The sequence below is a fragment of the Alligator sinensis genome, unplaced genomic scaffold (assembly GCF_000455745.1).
Source record: "Alligator sinensis unplaced genomic scaffold, ASM45574v1 scaffold594_1, whole genome shotgun sequence".
Taxonomy (NCBI): Eukaryota; Metazoa; Chordata; order Crocodylia; family Alligatoridae; genus Alligator; species Alligator sinensis.
Genome location: NW_005842286.1, coordinates 235,857 through 249,592, shown reverse-complemented (window position 1 = coordinate 249,592; position 13,736 = coordinate 235,857). Strand labels below are relative to the sequence as shown.

At 50.2% G+C, this 13,736-nt stretch overlaps 1 protein-coding gene across 1 annotated transcript in view; it reads left to right on the top strand.

Moving 5' to 3' along the window:
* Window positions 1–5,680: 5,680 nt before the first annotated feature.
* Window positions 5,681–13,736, top strand: part of CHRDL2 (chordin like 2) — a 54,792-nt gene continuing 46,736 nt past the window's right edge. The window contains exon 1 of the mRNA XM_025209385.1: window positions 5,681–5,821. Coding sequence (XP_025065170.1) covers window positions 5,740–5,821 — 82 coding nt within the window. The 5' untranslated portion in view covers window positions 5,681–5,739. The remainder of the gene's footprint in view (window positions 5,822–13,736) is intronic.

The window sequence follows — 13,736 nt, the reverse complement described above, 5'->3', positions numbered from 1 at the left end:
AGTCATTCCTGATGCCTTTGGTGAGCCAGGGGGGCTTTTGAGCACTCTTGCCCCTTTGATTCTTGTTGGGATTGTCACCCCTTGGGCATGGAGGATCGTCTCCTTAAGGAACGACCACTCATCTTGGACACCCAGTTCCCCAACTCTCCAGGACCCCAGTGCCTCTTCTACCAATCTCCTCAACTCATTGAAGTCGGCCCTCTTGAAGTCAAGGGCTGCTGCCTTACTGCAGACCTTTGACACCCTGCGCTGGATGGTGAATTCCAGCAGGCGATGATCGTTGTCGCCCAGGTGGTTGAGGACCTGGAGTCCCTTCACCAGGTTGTCGCCTGTGGCCAGGACCAGGTCCAGCAGGGTGTTCCCCCTGGTGGGACTGTGCACCTCCTGGGTTAAGTGGAGGTCCTGTATCTCAGTCAGGAACCTCCTGGAACAGTCCGACCTGGCTGACTACTCCTCCCAGCAAATGTCCGGGTAATTTAGATCACCCATGATGACTACATCCCTTGCCTTAAGTGCCTCCGCAAGCTGGCCCGAGAATTCGTGGTCCAGCTCTTCCCCCCGGTTGGGCGGTCTGTAGTAGACCGCCACCATCAAGTCCCTTTCCCCACAACCCCCTTGTATGCTGATCTAGAGCACTTCAGCCTGCCCCTCCTCAGACCCCATCCTGTTAGTTGAGGACATGTATTGCTCTTTGACGTAAAGCACCACACCCCTGCCTTTCCTCCCTGCTCTATCCCACCTGTATAGTCTGTAGCCCCTAATGTTTATTGCCCAGTCATGGGATGAATCCCACCAGGTTTCTGTGAGCCCTACTATGTCTGGGTTTGTACTAGCTATCCGGAGGGCGAGTTCCTCCTGCTTATGTGCTCCTGGTTACTGTGCATTCAGTTAGTACCTGCTATTACAGGTACTAAATTTAATGCGCCATACCTATGGCACATTAATGTACATGTAGACGTGCCCAGCAGAACCTGGAAAAGGAAGTTGGTAAAGTGAACGTCATTGTAACATTAATGAATAACACATTTGATTGAGCAAGGAAATAAAATGAAGTCATAAAATGAACAACATTTTTGGCGTGCTGGATCGAACACATCAAGCTCAAATGTTGAGGTTTTCTCAAGACGAGGGATTTAAAGTTTATGGGCACTGAGGAGTAAGATTTCAGGTAGGTCAAGGATGTGGACTTATATGTATGACTCTATGCCAGTTGAATGTCTGAAACTGCTTGTCATTCAAAGATGAATCTCAACAGAATGAGAGGAAAATATACATGTGAAATGGAAAAATAGGGGCAAAAAAACCCTGTGGCCTCCGTCTTCCTTGCTGCAGTCCAAGCAGCCCTTGCATGCATTGGACTTAAGCAGCTTTCATGTTTGAGAAAACCTTTGCCTTGACAAAGTGCATTCTTCCCATTGCAGATTTCCTAAAGAACCACATCAGCTCCTGTTCCCCCATCACTGCCAGGTATGCAGATGTTTGACAAGAAAAGCAAAAAACCTCATCAGCATAGAGTGTTTTGTGCCTGGTTCATGTAGTACTTTTTACTCAAATAACCCAGAATGCCTCCAGCGTTTCTTTAGGAAAGTTAGCTTTCGGTTGGGCTGGTTTGTGAGTTCCCAGGTCTGTTGGCATGGATCTGTCCTGTATATCAGCACCTCAGAAATACTCCAAAGAGGGTTTATTGGGGTGAAAGGAAAGCAGCACCAGACAGAAACAGATCTTAACAAATCACTACTGTCTCTGGGGATGCTCATAACCCTGTTGCTAGTCACTCAAGGGATTTCCCTTCACCGCTGCTGTGTCAGACCCTGGTCAGCCCGTCTCGGATACTTTCTCGGCTCCGCAGGACCATTCTAGTTTTGGTCAACTCCTCCGTGCCGCCCATGTGCTCCAGAAGGAGCTTTCTCCTCTCTCTCTGTTTGAAAGGGAGCTCTTCCCTCTTTTCTTCCTTCTTTTCCAATCAGGTTGTGGTCCTATAAACCCCATGCCTCTATTTTGCATGGTGGATATTGTGAGCCTCCATGCAGAGGCCCTCTCTGGAGGCACCTAAGAGCATTGCGCAGCTTCTGTTCGAGAGGTAACGTAACAGAGTCATTCTACTACATTTAGCAAAAACACTGTCTATATGTTGGTCCCAGCCACCAGAACAGCGGTGCTATTAGTCTGTGGGCTTAGGATGAAAATCGCTCTTCTGAGGAAACTCAGGCAAAGAAACTAGAAAAGAAAACCTGGAACACGTCGTAATGAGGCTGATCAGAGCTCAGGGCCCTGCCAGCCCCAGACAGGATCAGAACAGTTTGCCCATCAGTTTGGAGGTGGTAGGTGGATGAAAAGCGCTGCTCTACTGCCAAAAGCTGGAGGAATTCCTGCCAGAAGTGAGACATAGGCTGGGATCCCTGGTCCAACATGATGCTAGTGGGCATCCCCTAGAGCTGAACACTGCTCTCCAGGAACAACTGGGCCATTTTGTGGGCTGTGGGAAGATTATTTTTGAGCCAATCTCAGGATCTCGAATCCAATATCATGATTTCAGAGCCTAACTCAGGATTTTGGAATGCTTGCTGTTGTCAATACCAAGCTGTCTTCCAGCTCGAGTAATTTTTAAGTGGCTTCTTTTTTTGCCAAAGTTGGAGTTTACTTCTTATGATGTGTAATAGATGTGTGACACATGCGTGACATCAGTAAGGTTTATGACAGGTTATACCTTTGTCCGAAAGCAAGAGTCGATATTCCCTCTTTCCAATGGCTGCTGTTGTCATGGAGACCTAGAATAACTTTCCTGATTGAGGCTTTGCACATGGAAAATTCCCTTCTAAGATAAGTATTTGCATAATTATGCCAGAAAAAATCTGTTCTAAATGTTCTTTTCAAACACGGACCTTCTTTAGGAAAACAGTGCAGAGGATAAAGCACGTGGCATTTAAGTGGGATCCTGCAGGAATGTCTTCCTTATCTGATGCAATTCATTATCTTTTTCCTTGTTCAGGAAGAAAGTATGAAGTCATTGCTGCCAAAGTCTTTGGAGGCACAAGAACCGGTTGGGCAAAAAATCATAATGAGAATTCACTTCCACAAAGCAATCCGGATTGCTGGTTAGGCTGGGCTCATTTGAGCAGTCCTTAATACAGCTAGTTGCAAGGTCATAGCCACAATTGCAGAATGACAAATTGTCTTCCAGGGACAGCCTGGGAGCTCATAGTGGAAGAGCAGCGGAGAGCGAGCTCCCAGCACGATGTGGTGTCTGGGAGGGCTCATATTAGCTCAGGATATTTCAGCGAGGGGATATTGGTTAGCCTTATGGTGGTGCTATTACCTCTCTGTACATGGCATTAATTAGACCAGTGGTTATTAACCTTTTTAGACTCGAGGCACCCCTCAATAGACCCAAGCCTCCCTTGGAAAGTGCCAGCTCTTACTTCGCCCTCCTTTTTTTGACTACAGAAAAATAACAGAGCAATTGTTCAATTGCAAAGAACCCAGCCCACAATGGGTCAGAATGGTTTGAACGCTGTGAATTCCTATTTGAAATCCTTGGTTTTATCTTGTGACTCATGTTCGCACACCTACCAGTGCTAACACTGTGTGCCCCCCCCACCCCCCACCCCAGCACCCTTGAAAAGAGTGGCTCCCTAGTTCGGAATCACTGAATTAGACCATTCATGGATTGTAGGGTCTGGTCCTGGTGCTCACACTGCAAAACAGACTCTAACCAGTTGGAAAGCGTTTGGGAAAGAGCTACTTAAATGACCTGTGGTCTTGTAAACTGGCCTCAGGGGGTGACTTACTGTGCTCAGCAGAGCTGGATGCAGTGATTTGGGAATTGGGCTGCATGCAAGCTTGCGCAATTCCCCCTTTCCTAGGCCCAGAAGCAAAGTAATGTGACTGCTAGTCCGAGCACGGCCATATGCACTAGCGCACCTTGAAATCTTAGATCAGGCAGCGGAAGGATGAGACAATCGATGGTCTGAAGTATGTAGGAAGTCAGAGCGGAGGATCACAGCAGCCCCTTCTGGTATTTCAATCTATGACCCTCGGATTGTAAATTCTTTAGGACAAGGGCACCGGGGCAGATCCCCTGGTGAGGACAAGGGCAGGAATGAAATACTGGAGATTGGGAGGAGGGTGGCTGCTTATGACAGCTTTATACTCCCCTGCTCCTGGGGAGGGCTAGGTACTGAGCTGGTTTGCTGCATAAGTAAGAGTAGCCTTTGGGCTGCTGTAATTTGTGTCTGGATTGTTCCTTGTCTCCTGTAGCCAATCCAGCAACTGAGACTAGTGGAGGTAGAGGGATGCCCCAGCCAAGCTCCCTTTTCCCTGGCCTTGTTCCACATACTGGAAGCAGGGATGGCGGGAGGAGGGGGTCTGCATTGTGGCTCTGTGCCAGGCAGGGATTCCAGTAGGCAGGGGGATATAGTGGTCATTTAAGATGGATTTAAACAGCAGCAGAAATGCAGAGCAGCTGGGGTGGAGACCACGCTCTCACCCTCTGTCTGGCCCTGTGCACGTTGAGCACGCTGCAGACTAGCAGGATTCGCGTCCAGGCGTTAATGAGCTGAACCTCCCCAACGCCCCTGGGAGACTGTTTTATAGGAGGGGAAACTGAGGCCTATGCAGGATAAGTAATTGAGACTCAGCCTGGATGGACACCCACAGCTCCAGGCTCCCCGTGCAGCACTACAACCACTAGACCCATCCTGCTGTTTTGGTGTACAAAACAATCAGCAGCAAAAGTCCTAACCGTGGCCTCATTCTCCTCTACCTTGCCCAGTCCAGGGCCACCAGAGCTGGAAGGCTTTCATTGCCTGCAAAGTGGACTTCTGCAGAAGACCAAGGAAAGATGGATGAGTTTTCCCATGAAGAAGCAACTGATACAACAGCAGAGTTTAATGCAACTCTGGGTTATTGCAACACCTCTCTAGAGTTAGTGCAGTGCTAGTGTGAATGCAGTTGAAAGGGCTTGACGTTAGTGAGGATGTTCAAACCGTGGCTTGGATAACCTAGGATTGGGGACCTGGGAGAGCTGGCAGAAGATCAGGATACATCCTCCGCGAGTGGGGATACACGGGATGCGAAGCTGATGCTACAGACTCGTGATGGAGCCATAGGGTGGGAAGAGACCTCAAGGCTCGAGTCCAATCCCCTGCCTAGATGCAGGTTTTGCTCTTCCTAAAGTGAATTGTCCAATCCTTTGCTAAGTTAAGGGGTACTTTTTCCTACGAAAGGGGAAAGGTACTTGGGGGGAAGGGAAAATCCACAGCCTGGGTGCGAGGAAACAATCCCAAGAATGTTATACAGCATGACGATGGGAAAAAAATATATCCCTGGGAAGCCTGCAGAAAGGGAGGGGTTAACGTGTTTCAACGCCCTGGAAAGCCTCCTCCTGTCCCTCCCCCATCTCTCCCCAACTCGCCAAGGAATTGCACAAAAGTGGGAAAATAAAAAAAAAAGTGCTGATTTTTTTTTTTTAATATACTTTGGGTAATCGGAACAAACAAAGTTCTTTGCTCTCCCCTAAAGGAGGCGCCTTTGATGAGAGTAAAATAAACTGCAGCTGGGACCTCTGTGTGAAGCAGGAATTAGCTGGGCTGTGCGCGTCTGTCTCGTGTGCTGCCTCTGTGGTGCTTGGCTGCTGCTTTTTTGGATACCTGGTCCTTTTGACACTTTCTCAAAGGAAAGCATTTGGTGGCCTTTCCCCACCCCCCCGCCCCTTCCCTGCTCTCCCTCTTGAGTGGAAGAATGATTCCTGAAATCCAAGACGTTTGCTCTTTCCTGGGATTTTTGCTCCTTTTTATTGCCTCTGAGGTTGAAGCCAGAGCTCGTAAGTAAAGGGTGACTTAAAAAAAAAAAAAAAAAGGCTAAAGGGGTTATTATTAAGGATGAGACAGAAGGGAAGGGATGAAAGTTAGCTGCGGGGGAGCAGGATTTGTGTGATGGGGACTTCTTCCTCCAGGTATGCCATGGCTGGGAGGAGTGATCATAAGGGATGATCAGTGGCAGAGAAAAAACAAAGACGTGACAAGTGCTACATGTGGCGGATGTCGGGAATCGGTGCGGAGGTTTGTGTGTCCTCTCTCAAACTGACAGCAGCGGGGTCAGGTATGAGAGCACGGGGTCAGCGTTACACCTATGCGTGTTCCCTTCCTTGGCTTTGCAGCTAGTTGGTGTAGCTGACAGCAGAGGCTGGGTCCCCCAGTGTTGGGCTCAGCACTGTCCTATATGCGCATATCCTGGTGATGGATGCTCAGGACTCTACGAATGGGATACCTGTGCCCAGGGGGTGGTTGGAGACGGCGCCAGTACCGTACCAGTGAATCTCTTGCTCTAGGAAGCACTTGGACATCATTTCTTCAAACAGGAGTCAGTCTCCCGGAGGGGGGCAGCTGTGCTTGTGTAGCCCTCTGCTTTGGCACAGGTGGCATGGCAAAGAGAGCAATGGGATGGTGGTCGTGCTGCTGGGAATTGTGTAGTAAGGAGCTTGGAGTGCAGTGTTTGTATGGTGCTGGAGCCATTTATCTTGTCCTTACAAATAGGTCTCTCCAGGTAAAGCCCTCTAGGGTGATTGAGACTCCTGCTCAGTGGTGGTGAGGGCTGCTCCATCCCCACTGCATGCCAGTCAACAGCAGAGACGCGGCAAGGATCTTTTAAGTACAGGTTTTTACCTGGTGGGGATGTTTCCCTGAGTATAGATCTGAAAGGGTTGGCAGATCTGTGCTGCATTTCATATGCACTCTCTGCATCCCGGATGATACGGATGTACCTCTTCAGAGACAGCTGGGAATAACCAGCTTGGGAGGCTCTGAGCCTTAAACTGCATGACTGAGTCACAGCTCAGCCAGAAGCCTGAGATAGGAAAGTCAATGCACCTCTCTGTGTCTCAGTTTCCCTAGCTATGAAATGGGGATGATGAGTCCAGCGTGTCAGCAAAATACATAAAGGTACTTTCCTTGGGGATGCAGTCTTTGTGCCTGCCTGTATAGCATCTTGCACACTGCCGGGACATCAGGATGGTGCCAGAAGAGGGAACAAAGTGCAGAGTGCGGTTAATAAATGTGCAGGGCTACTTTCACTCAATACCAGCGGGGAGCCTCACTTGCAATGCAGTTGTCCCCATGTACCTTTGCTATCGCTCCCATCCAAAGTGATTGCAGCATCGCTTTCACGGAGCACAGCCAGGTGCTCTCCCTGCTTGCTGGCTAGGACCCCGTGCTTCTGGTCCGCTTGCAAACATCTCGGAGATCTTCCCTGGTGGCATCGTCACCCTAGCCCTGGCTGTCGATGCTGAAGGTTATGCCCTTCTTGCAGCAGGCTCAGGGCTAAGAGAGAATGAGCAAACACAGGTAACGGGGAACCCATCTGTTGCTGGACAGAGCTAGCCCACAAAGAGAAGGGATTCCTAGAGTGATGATAGAAAATGCTACCCCGAGAGGTCTGGAAGGGATGCCAAGCCTCAGGCTTCAGGGCTCCAGACAGTCCCTAACTCTTGGATATTAAACCAAGATTTTTGTGGAGAGCAGATCATTTTGCCTCTGCCTGCTGGGAGGTCTGACACTTCCCTCTGCAGCCTCTGCTGCTAGCCACAACCAGCGATGGCAGACCAGATGCACCGTGGCTCTGGTCCAGGCTGGCAAGTCCTCTTGCCTCTGAGAGGCAGGTATGAGGAGGGGGAGATTTCCACTGACTGCTCGCCAGTTGTAGAAAAAATGGGCCAGATGTCCCCCTGGGGCAACTCTGCACAAATCAAGCATTACGCTGAGGCTCACTTCGGTGCACAGCACACATGAGGTCTGCTGTTGGGCTGGCAGAATTTCCCATTCCCACCTCTTCCCCAAGGAGAGAGTTTCTCCGAGGGATAGCTCTGATGGGAAGGATGTATATCCCAATGACCGCTTACCCTGGTGCTCCTGAATACGGGCCCTGGACCATTTGTGAGCAAGGGCATTGGAGATTTTGATTTCTAGCCTGCCTGCCTTTCTCCTTGCTGCTTGGTCCTGTTGTAAGAAGCCTAACTTGTGTCTTTGCCATAAACCCATCAGGAGAGCTGTTGAGTTGTATTTCTTGGCTGTGATGTGGGGAGAGTCCTTTCTTTGTCAGCTCACAGCTTGGAGATCTCCTCTGACACGTGAATCCTCCCTGCTCCAAACCCAGCAGACCCGTCCTTCCCATCTGAGGTTAAACAGGGCAGTCTGCACAGAGCGTTTCTTACGGGAGGGCTTTGGGGGAGCTGGTTCATTCACTGTCATGTAAGAACGTGCACTACTAGCAAACGTCTTATAACGTAGCACAGAAGGCACTAAAATCCAGCAGGGCATTTGGAAACCCTTTCATCCTGGACGTGCCATTTATCCAACAGAAACAGGTGTCTGATCTACAGCAAAGGGGCTGGGCTGAGTCCTGATCTGAGGGTCACGTTGCTCTAGGCTCTCGGTCAGGCTGTGCTCTCGGTTGCATCTCTGGGCTGGCTGGCCGCACACAAGCCTTGCTGTGGAGGAAGCACGTGGCAGTTTGATAGGTTTCATAGTTTTGGGGGACTGGAAGGGACTTTACAGATCATTGGGTCCAGCCCCCAAAGCACAGTCCAAAGCACGGCGAGATCAGCGGTGCGTGGGGTCTCTGCAGTGGTACTGCTATAACAGCACTGTCCATCGCCAGAGAAGATGGGGTGCGGGATGCCGCAGGGGCATCTTTCGAGAGTCTCTAGATGAGCAGAGGAAGGCAGAGAGCCGCGGTCCCGGCAGCGGGCTGCCCTCTTTAGCCAGCAGAGGTCTCTGCCATACGCACGAGAGGCAGCTGCTTCCACCGCTGCACCTGTTCCCGCAGCTGCTTTCCACCCTCAGCGGGGAGCGAGGCTCTGGCCGTGCTTCTGGCTTGATTGCTGCTGGCATGGACCGTGCTGTGACTGCAGACATGCCGCGTATCCAGGCTGCATCCCCCCTGCTGCTGGGTGCTGGGCTTCCTTGCACAGGTCCAGAGTCTGGCTGGCCCCGGGGGCAGGCACTGCCCTCCGGCCACCCACTGCCAAGGCTGGTAATTAGGCCGTGTTGCTAGCTAAGCATGCCCCGTGTTGTTCCCCAGCCTGTTTTGGGGTGCAACTGCCTGATTTCTAAGCTTCAGCAGCTGGGTAGGGTATGTTACTCAGGGGCACGTCTGCCCCTTCGGCCTCAGCAGGATCCAAGAGAAAGACACAAGGGCCTGGAGCATGGACCATATGTTTCCCCTGCATCCTGTCCTCGGCCTTCCCTGCCTCCATCCCATCCCCTGCACAGAGCACCCCCTCTATGATTGGGGTGTAGCTCCCAAGCCCCTCTTCTGAGAGGAAGGATGGTCCAGTTGCCCAGGCATTAACTAACAATTCAGGAGACTCTTCTGTCTCTTCCACAGACGGTCTTGAGCCTGGGCAAGCCATTTATCCTCCATCCTTCTGCTCCACCTGTGCAGAACAGGGAAAACAGAATATCCTTCCTGCAGAGGGAAGCATGCAACCGCTATGCTCTGCCATCATGGGGACTATGATAAAAGCCCCCTTAGCTGGAGAGGTTTCATACGGAGGATGGGAGGTGTGCATCGGCTGAGATCTGCACCCTTTCTCTGCCACTAAATGTGGAGCGTGAGGGGCATGGGATGAGGCATTTGCTGTTAGAGCTATGCCCTGGCAGTAAAATAAGGGCGCCCTTACAGCCTTTAAAAGCACTAAAGCACAACAATAAAACCAGTCAGGGTCCTCTCTTAATCATCTCTTTAATCTGCAAGGACCTGGGCAGAAGCTGGCTGGGCAGCACATGGTGATGATTTATTGCTTGCATGGTGCCCACAATGGGTTAGGTGCTAAGTGAGTCCTGAATCCAAAACCTGGCGTAGCCAGTGGGCTGGAACAGGTTTAGGTGCAAAACAATAGCTTTTGAGAGGAGGAAAAATGAGCTGGCAATAGAATATGTCAAAGCTGTGTGTAAGCAGAGGAGAAATGGGGGTCCAGGGGCTAAGCACTAGCAGCGCCCACTCAGAAGACCCCATTCAAGTCCCCATGTTATCGGCAGTAGGTTATGTAGGATGTACGCTGCAATATGTCCTGACCAGGAAGGGTTGCGGGCGCCTTGCTCACGCACTTTGAAGCCCAGATTACACCAGTGGGACTCCTCTGGGCTCCTCATCCCCAGTGGCTGCTCTTACCAGAAAAAAGATTTGCAGAGGTCCCTCTGCATAAACCATCCCCAGTGGACTTCTGGGTTTGCAGTGCCCCTTTTTGGGGGTGGGGGAGATGAGCACTTCATTTCCCCATGCCTTGGTTGCAACTAGGGGCCCTCTGTTTTGTTCTTTGCCGTGTTGTGGGGGTGGAGCTGAGAGCTGTGCAGAAAGGGTCGCTCCGCTCTGCAGAGAATTTACATTTTTGCTTTGGTTCCAGTTTGCAGCCAGTGTCCCCAAATGTAGAAAATCTCTGCAAAGCAGAGTCTGAGAACGACTTGTGCAAATGGCAGTGATTCACTTCCAGGATTTCAGGTGAAATCCCATCCAGCACAGGCCCAGCGCAAAGCTGAGCCTTCTGGACACTGCCTTGTAAAATAATGTACGGTGGAGAGGGTGTCCTCAGGGGCACCCATTTCCCTGTCCTGGACACATAAGAACAAGCAGAATCCCAATGAAAAGAAAAGTCAATTCATGTGAATCTGACAAAGTGGTGTACTTTTCTGCCGCTGCCGCAGTTAACCTGTGGAACTCACTGCCCCTCGATATTATTTGGCGCTGAGAAATTAGCAAAAAAGATTGGATCCTCTTAGATGTTCATAGGGTTGTTTAAACAGAGAGGATCCTGCTTCATGGGGTGGGGGTTGGACCAGATGAGGTTTCTCCCAACCCAATTTTTCTGTGATTCTATGAGTTGTAATCAACTACAGCTTGGCTAAAAATGCATAAGTGGTATGCTTCAAGACATAAGCCAGTTTGGAAGAAATTTCTCCCATTGGGTAGGATATTTTTAGAGTTTTATCCACATCTGAACCATCCAACACTGGCCTAACACAGGGCTCAGGACTAAATGTATCATAGCTTGCTGATTATAGCAATCCCAATATGATGCTGGCCATATAGTTCCCTTCCCTTGGGTGTCATTGGCTCCAGAAACTGGTATGTTTGGGTGTTTCCCAAACATTTGCATACCCGGGGGACAGTTTTTTCTGGATTAAAATAGGTGGCACACTTCACTCTTACACCCAAAATGGTGTATCTGTCTGGTTTTTTTTTTGTTTCAAAACACATACCATCTTCCATTGCCCGGCCAAAGGAGATCATACCAGTGCTGAAATGCACCATTAAAAAAGGACACTAAATCCATCTTGCTTTAAGCAAAGGATTGGTCTCTATATGGGGGGCGGTTCTCAACCTTTCTAGCCTCAAGGTCCCACAGCACCTTTCTGAATTCATGGAGATAGATCTATATTCAAAAAGGATATGCAGGAGGCCTTGAGGCTAAAGAAGTTGGGAATCACCAATGTAGCCGGTGCCCTTAAGGGTGGTGGAGGCAGGACCTCACCCTGGCGTGCCCTGCTCTCTCTACTGTCTGCTCCTTCCGGACCCCTGGTCTGTACCTCCAAGGTCAAGGGCAGCCCACACTGCTGAGGCTGATCCTGCAGGGTCTCACAGGTTGGCAACCACCCCATGGGCTCTCCTGCCAGCCCGGGGATAGAGGACGAGTGGGGTTGTGCGGGGATGAGAAAAGTGGAGCTGTGTCTGTGCACCCATCTTTGTGGAAGAGCCAAGGGAAGAGGTTTCTGTAGCCACAATCCCCAAACAGCCCGAAGAGGCATTTAGCTTGAGGAGCGAGTGCTGACTTCCACACATGTGCGCTGATAAAGGAGCGGTTAGGATGCATTGTGCCAAGAACCCAGCGTGTTTTAACGAGTCCCTTCACTACCCTCTCCCTCCACCATAACTGGTGTTTTAAAACTTCCCTAAATACGTGGCTGTTATATCAGCTCTGGGATTTTTTAGCTGCTGGCTTGCTTCTTCCTCTGTTGATGACAGCCCGCAAACACTCGTGCACCCAAAACACACCCAGAATAACATTTGCTGTGAGAGCATGACTCTGATTAAAGCCAATGATGGCTAGCAACCCTGTTTAGTTAGCTATGCCAAGCTTTGATAAGCTGGGGAGAGAGCTCTGGCAGGACTCTACAATCCATGTGAGAACAAGAGTTTACACAAAAGGTTGCAGAAGGAGAGAATGAGGCTTTGTGACTATTGAAATAGGTGCGACTATATGGCCCAGCTCACTGGAGTCAGTGGAAATCTGGGCACTGATCTTAGAGAGCTTGGTCGTGGTCCCTACGCATCAGGCATCCAGGATTACACTCTCTTCCCAGGTATGTTGAAGTCACTTCACTGATTGCAGGTGACACATGAATCTCGTGGCCTCGAAGGAATCCACTTCTTACTACTCCCACCCTCCCTGGGCTAGTTACAACACCTACAATTTCCCTTCTCGTTCCCATTGGAGGTGGTGTTCTTGCGTGAGTCCACATCGACATCTTCCTGCTAGGCTGCTGTTCAGCGGCTGCTGTGATTCTCCCCACAAGTGCCCATCGGTGTGGGCAAAATGAACCTTGCCTTCGCAGACAAAATCATAGAAAAAGGAATGGGAGGGATCTTCAAGAGGTCATCTGGTCCACCCTCTGTCCCAAGGCAGGGTCAGCTACTTCAGCCATGCCTGATAGATCGACACTTCTCAACCTGTTTAGACTCAAGGCCCCGTCTCCGAAAATGCCAGCTTTTAGCTTTCACTCGTTTCTTGACTACAGGAAAAAGACTAGAGCAATTTTTCTGCTGTTGCAAAGAACTCAGAAAGCCCATTGCACATCAGCATGTCTTTGCCACGATGGAGTCTGGATTTCTCTTCTGAATCACGCGGATGTGTTTGCACACCTAACGGTGTTCATATTGCAGCACCTTGCTTGAGAGTCACCCTGGCATCTGGGCTTTGAAACCTCTAGTGGTAGAGATCCCACAGCCCCTCTAGGTAAGCTCTTCTAGCGCTTAATAAAGCGCTTCAGGGTAAAGAGGACTAGATCAATGTGACAGGTTATGATGCCCTTTTCCCTGAGATTTTCTGAGCAGGGGAGGATGGCTGCTGAATGCAGTCATGTCAATCATGTGAATGGAGCAGTTGATCTCCAGGTAGGATGTTGCCAAGGAGGACTTCCCCACCCGATGCATCTAATCCCTTTGCAAGAATAGGCAATAACTGAAGAGCTGTACAGAAGGTGCGTTTCATGGGGCTCCCAAATTATCAGGGATAATCCTCCAGCGTCATGTCATTGTGATCCCTCAGGGAGCGAGGCATCAGGTTGATTATCTGTGATTAAGGGTGGAAATTCTCCACAAGACGGAGATAGAAGAGACGGCGAGTGCAGATCTCAGCAGCCCAGCCAATTCTTGTCGGTAAGGGCTGGGGAAACTGAAGTCTGGGGCTAGGGGTGTCTTGTGCACACGTGTACATGCGTGCGTGATCCCGGGTGTGTGATTTGGACGCTCAGTGTGTTTAATCCTTGATCCTTTAATACGGCCAGACAGAAGTAAAATAAAAACACAGCCGACACCGAGTGAGGTGACTCTTTTTATAGCCACCACGTTAGGTTTCAATAACAGCTACACACGCTTTTTTGTTAATTATCTGGCATATGGGCTTGGGACTCCGGCCAGCTGGGCTCTCCCTACGCCTGGCTGTGACTAAGGACTTTCAGTCCAAG